The 6,963-nt window shown below is 37.4% G+C and overlaps 1 protein-coding gene across 4 annotated transcripts in view; it reads right to left on the reverse strand.

The window, feature by feature from the left end:
* The window catches only part of LOC150080976 (uncharacterized), a 269,646-nt gene extending 263,701 nt beyond the window's left edge, over nt 1–5,945 (reverse strand). For 3 of the 4 annotated variants that reach the window (XM_090381212.1, XM_090381211.1, XM_090381208.1), the window contains exon 1: nt 5,531–5,945. In XM_090381212.1, coding sequence (XP_090237338.1) covers nt 5,531–5,782 — 252 coding nt within the window. In that variant the 5' untranslated portion in view covers nt 5,783–5,945. The remainder of the gene's footprint in view (nt 1–5,530) is intronic. The other variant, XM_090381210.1, reaches the window with a different exon arrangement.
* Nucleotides 5,946–6,963: the final 1,018 nt, after the last annotated feature.

Consider the following 6,963-nt stretch of genomic DNA (forward strand, 5'->3'; position numbering starts at 1 on the left):
TGCAAGTAGGGAGGAGGAGGACATCATTCAGGTTCTGCAGGCAGCATTTAAAAAATTGTCTATTTCTAGAGGGTTCGAAAATGGGCGCCCAGAGTGGTAGGCAGTAAACGTTGTCCATACAAGGAACGGCTCAGTCGTCAGGACTGAGCATTTTATAAAATTGGAAATAATATAAGTGACTGAATTTATTTTATTTATTTTTTGCTGCTATTGAATAAATTTGATTTCATGAATCCTCTGACCATTGTTATATTAATATCCCCCATCTCCCCCCATACACACACCAGTAAAACCATGTCAAAAAAAAAAATAATAATAATAATTAAAGCATTGATAGGCAAGAAAAAGGACCTGTTACATATCAAACAATAGACAACTATTTTTCTTATGTTTTTTAAAGATTGCCCTGAGCATAGTTTGTTATGTGGAAATAAAAAGAGCTTGTTATACTTAACTAAGCTTATAAATGAACATGTTGAGAGCTACAGTTCCAGAGAGGCACATTTGTTCCTCTGTAATTCGAAACATCCGTGGTGATAGACAACTAAGGTTTTTGTACTTCGCATTCGGGTTCCAGCCGACACTAAAAGTCACGTACCTTGAGTGAACGGGGTTCAAGCCCGTGACTCCTGAATACGGTGCAGTTCCTTGTAATCTGTCTATCTTGTGAACTCATCTGACCATTTGGTCGTCCAGGAGTATAAACAGAAAATTTATTTATTTATAAACATTCAATATAAGCGTTACCGATCAGCCTCCATTACTGACTACAAAAAAGGAGCATATTTGAGCGGAATCTTGCTACATTACTTGTAATCAGTAGATGACTCCAAATAAGGGGGGGGAGAGAAATATGACCCTTCAGCAAGGCACGTTGGAGGAATCTGTTTAGTTCATTAGGCAGCAACCAACTTATGTTTCGACCGGGTCTGAATCATTTGATGATTTTGTTTCGTTGCTTTAAATCTGGTTTTGTAAGGGTTTTTCCAAGTAATTCCATTTAGTTATTATAAAAATTGGAACGTTGACAACAGATTTCCTCACACGGAGAATAATAAGTATGATTAGTAACATGTATTCATAAGCACATGACACAAGCACAAATAAAGATAGCAAAAATCAAACGAAAACTGAAGTACAAAGCATCATCCGATTTTTGCATGCCAAAGTGATGCCACATCAACAGAAAAGCACATGGCGCCACATTACATAAAAAAAAAAATAAATAAAAAAATTATATTTATATGGAGTTTGCCAGCATAAGATGCCGTTACTTTACCATTTGAGGAAATGGTAATTTCTACTATGCGCACCAATTTTGTGCTATGCCGTTTATTCTTGACTTCCATACACCATCGCTTTTTATCGCAATGGATAGAGATGAGAAATAAAATGGGGGGGGGGGGGGGGGAGATAACTCCACGTTGTATAAATATCCAAAAAGAATGATTTATATTCGCCGGAAAGGGTTGCTGAATACTCCACCTGTGTTCTCGCAAATAATTAACTAACACAGGTGGCGTATTCACACGATCATTTCTAAATGATTCTCTCCGCTTCCAATGAGAGGATGAGGGAGGGGTACGAAGCGAACCTCATTGTGAAAATGCATAGAGCTGCTATTGTCGGAGCTTGAAAAACGATAGCGTCAATAAGAATAGGCAGCCTCTTTGTCTCAAGAAAGAGTGAATTTGAGTTGACATGAAGCAGAAATCCTTCGCCTCGCTCCCTACATCCGGAACATCTGGCAAATGTTATACGACTTAGTATTTCGATGCCATTGCAATTAACTATGCCACTGAGAGGCTTGTAGTTCTCTGCGCAGAAAGGTTATGGCACGTAATAAATTGTAAAAAAAAGTAGCCTAGGGTGTACGCGAATGAATAGCTTACCATCTTTAGAATAGATTTTGATGTAAAAATAATAAGTGAATTTTTTCGTTGTAATCTGTAGTATACTATATATCTCGAAAATGGCCCAGAGCTATTCTGTACAACGTGGGATCTTAACCATTTTGCATAGTCACTTCTCTTTCAATTGTTCCTGACACCATTTCCCTAGTTGCAAACATTGTAAATGAGATACATGGTAAAAAAAAAAAAAAAAACACCTTTTTAAAGGTCTTCTCTAGACCTCTGACTCGCCTCCATAGTTAAGCCCCACCAACCTAGAATATGAGCTTTCAAACAATTTCTGAACCCCCAACAAACTATGTAAGAGAGTATTGGAGTTCCAAAAATTACTGTTTTTCAAAGATGTTAGGGTTACATGGAAGATTTAGATCTTCAAGTTCAACAGCAAAAAAAAAAAAAAAAAAAAAAAATGAAAGCGCTGCCCCAGAGGTCGCTAGAAGCGTTGCTTAAATATCCTTGTGGACACTACAAACTTCCATGTCCATTCCACCTTAACCTCAGAGTACCATACGTTGGCTTCTGTCACTCTGCTGAAAATTCCACTCTTTCTGAGGGGCACTTCAATATCATGAATTTATACTACCAATTTTAAACACACACACACACACACCAACCGTTTATGACTGGTTGAATAATGAAATAAAATAAAATGATAGAAAAGACTGTAAAATAATATTTACAAAAAACTAAACTTAACAAAAGTTAAACTATAACTTATTTTACTTTTGTTAAGTTTAGTTTTTTGTAAATGATTAAAAGTTTTTTGTAAATATTATTTTACAGTCTTTTCTATCATTTTATTTTATTTTATTATTCAACCAGTCAAACGTTTGGTGTGTGTGTTTAAAATTGGTAGTATGAATAATCCCAACCTCAGAGGCCTTATTGCAGATCATGAATTTAGCAAGATTCTATACATTCCATAGTGGCTCGCTCTGTGGAACCTGTTCCAGATCGCTTTAGCTGGTATACTTGCAGCCTGGATTTGCATAGTTTTGATTTTATCTAGCACATAAGCAATTACGGAGGCAATCAGAACAACTGCGGTAAACTTCCTATTAACAAAACATTTTACTGTACATGCTGGTCATGTTTAATACATCTGTGCTTAAACATCACAGAGTGGAACATACTGAATTCTTCAATGTGAGTATATTATATACAAGCACTCGAAATGTAAAATATTAACAATGGAAAGCTAATATCTAGCAACATAAATAAGATTAATGCACTTTTGTCATAAGTTGATTAAATACATGCAACATACACCGGTTTTCACTGGTTTCAAAATCGATGAAAACTGGTGTCAGAACTTCTAATCGACAATGGCTGCCTTAACTTTATCAGAAAGTTAAACAACTGCAGCGCTTTGAGCTTAATTCAAAAAAATAAAAATAAATAAATAATAATAAAGTTAACCGGAACGGTATTCAGATCCAATCGATAACTACCTATTAAGGATAAATTTTAAAAAAAAGCTAAAAAACATTGTTTTAAATTAACAGAGAGGTACACGCATTTCAGCAGTGAGATTTAACCAGTCCATTTCTCGTGCTGGGTTTTTTTTTTTTTTTTTTTTTTTTTTTTTGTAGGAGGGAAGGAAGGGGAGGATTCATTTCGCAAATACAGTAGATAAAACCGACAGAACACGACAAAATACGTTAAACATATTTTGTCGTGTTCTGTCGGTTTAATTGAAACAAGCAGCTTAACAGAGCTAAAAGAGGAGATGCAGTTACAGTTCTCGAAAACTGAACGCTTACTTCCTAAAGTTGTTCTTAAATCGACTCACAGAATACTGTATAAGAATTTTTTTAAAAATAAGTTATGAAACCGGTTTTATTTAAAAGAGGGCGTAAACGAATAGTGTACGCTTGTAATTAACTTTCCTTCTTTGAAATACAATTGCTCCTATGAAGAACTCCGCTTCGATAGTTCACTCTACCAAAAGTTGAAAAACTGTGTGGTTGTTGCTACTTGTTCTCCTTCAAACAACAATTATTATGTATATTTAATTGTTCAGCTAGATTCAATCAATTCGATGGAGTTTATTGTAAAAGGCACGACCGCGGTCCGGTCCGTGTGAAAGCATTGACTTACTTCACGCGCCCTGAACAAATATATTACTTTACTCTCTATCCTGTAAACTCATCTGACCCTATGTAACCATCCTAAAGAATAAACAAAAAATTTAAATGGATCTTGGTGGAGTCCGCTTCCATCATCTGTGCATTTTGTCATTTACTTTTTTACTCTTCTTAAAATGTCCAATTTTTTTTTTTTATAATTGTTGTCTCTTAGCATTTCTACCATGATGAGCGAATCTCTTGAATCATCACTATGAAACCCAAACAACCATAATAAAGATTCCCGATTCATAAATAATAATGTCGAATAACGCATCACTTTACAAGGTGATCAATAATTTTTCATAAATTGAATTAACTTATTTTTTAATCCAGTTAAAAGAGCCCGCTAAAGTCACGCCTACTCTGTGGGCACACACGCGCATAATTATGAAGTTGTCAATGCACATCAGGTAAATATAATAAGGGCGGAAATACTATTCAATGATAAGATACGTGTAGTGAATGGAGATCCGATGTGAAAACTGCAGGAAAATTAAATTTGCAACATTTAGGAAACAGAAATGCAAAGCTTGTTACCAGGGCTGTGGCCTCAGGTAAAGCTATGCACATCTGAACTATGAGTTCATTTCTGTTGGAAAATGATGTGGATCAGTTTCTATTAATTTTACATCTACCAGGAACAGGGACGATCTCGTGGAACATCTAAAACTCACTTCATACACCACACAATTTATGAACAACTGGAGTGCACCCCACATCATTGGTAAGGAGTCAATTTCAAATGTTTCGAATTAAAATTTTCTTTTATTTTGCATCGATTCCCAACGTTGGACCCCTTCCTCTCCCCGCTGTTATGCCACTGGGGGAGAAAAGGTAACAAATTGCTTTTCAAAAACTTAATTGAAATGGCGGGTAACCGAGATTCTCCTCTCAATCTGTGTGCTTCAGTGTAGGAAGGGACTATCTGACCAGCCGATGCAAAAATTTAATTTTCTCAAAGAGGATCTTAATCTAATAGTCTCAATATAAATAAAACTTTGTTTTATTTAATTCAGTTATTGATAATGAGACTGAAGGCACTTGCCATGAATTTAATAGTTTCATTCCACTTGCGGATTAATTTTGGATTATAAATATCTTAACATATACAATATCTTCATCATCAGGTGAAGGGTTTCGAAAGTTATGGCACCTGCGTGTACCTGTGCACCTTACAATTAAGATCATATTTATTAACTTAAAGAACTCCATTGAAAGCATTTTTAGACAGCAGGGTGTGAGCATATAAAATCTTGCAGAAAAGTTGATTTTCGGAATGACAAAATATAATTTATTATCTCCCCTCACAACTTAACAAGCAAAGCCTAAAAGTTTACTGGAGGAATTCTGCGTTTCGGTCAAACCAGACGTTGTCCCAAGTCGCCCCCCCCCCCTGCCTTCGTTAGATTCAGCTCATCTTGCACTTAATTGAATCAGCTTTTCTTACAATGAACCTTCTCGTCGATTTCAACAGAACAAGACACTTACCCCTACCTTGTACACCTCCTCTGGTCGCCGGACGTCCAGGGGCCCTGGAACCCTATAGGGAAGGAAGGCGGGCACTGTCCAAACGGTGGTAGCAGTGTTATCACAGTGGGGAGTTACACGGGCCCCTCCTGCCCCCTTCACACCTCCTTGGGGCATTTCTCCGTTCTCACTGACCTCCGAACGTCGGTGCTTGAACCCTTCGACAAGGGGTTGACTATTACTGGCTGCAAGAGACTCTTCTGCTGTCCGCATAGATCAGTGACACCGAACATTTGACGGAAGTTCACTCACACAGAGGTTAAACATCCGCGAGGACATGAATTGGCAAAAAATCCAACTAGCGCCGGAACATTTCCACATACAAGTGCGGATAGGACGAAGTTGAACGTCCGACTCGTGTTCAGCTCAGCTACTGCTGGCGACCACAACAATACAAAGCTGCGCGTGTTACAAGCGGCACGCTTCATCAACAGATGGCAGGGGAGAGACTACAGCAACCAATTAAAGTTGTTTTACCTTTTTTCTTTAACCAATCGCACGCCTCTCGGCAGGGCTCACAGACGTACCGTAAGTGACGTCATGCCAGTTCTCTTTTGAACACCTGCGGACTAGTCTAATATGTTTGCAGGGTTGAAGTGAGCTCGTGAAACTAACTTAAAGAACGCGATGCAAGATTAATAGCGGAAAGAAAGAATGCCATTGTGGATCCGATGACATGTACACTGGTGAGTGACACAACGTTTCCCGAGGGACCTTGCCTGACTGCATGGCTGTCCTGTTGCTAGACCATCGTTACATAACCCGCGGGTAGCGATAATTAGCGAGGATCCTGTGGAGATGTTTACTAGTTGAGTTTGACTCAAAAGTTGGATAATAGAAGATGTGTCTGGTGATATGAAGGAAACTAAAGGAGACATACGGTCTGAACACGAATACATTTTTCTACATCCTGAAAGCATCGCACGTGAGCTCTTCATAGATGAACGCATAAAGGGAAATACCATTAGCATACTAAGTGACGTTTGAATGCAAGCAGTACAAGAATAAATTATATTATATTAAGATATATTAACAGTTTTTTCAGTGTTATATAGAATAGGAGAAAAAAAAGACAAAAAAAAAAAAAAAAAAAGTTCAGTTTCCAAACAGCAACGCACATTCAGAGTTCGAAATTTTTGATCTCTAGAAAAGACAAGTGTCTTTTCTAGAGATCAAAAGACAGAGGGCCTGAAGACAGGGACTGAAGGCCACCAAAGACAGGGACTGAAGGCCACATTAACATACAAATAAACTTAAATTTGTTTTATTTCTATATATATATATATATAGCCATATCGGGTCAGAGGAGCTCGCAAGGTAGACAGCTAGACATATATAGCAATAATACAAAAACATCACTGTATTTAGCAGTCACGTTAACTTGAGTCATGGTA

This window comes from Mastigoproctus giganteus, chromosome 9 (assembly GCF_048544385.1).
Source record: "Mastigoproctus giganteus isolate SK-2022 chromosome 9, ASM4854438v1, whole genome shotgun sequence".
In the NCBI taxonomy this organism is placed as follows: Eukaryota; Metazoa; Arthropoda; class Arachnida; order Uropygi; family Thelyphonidae; genus Mastigoproctus; species Mastigoproctus giganteus.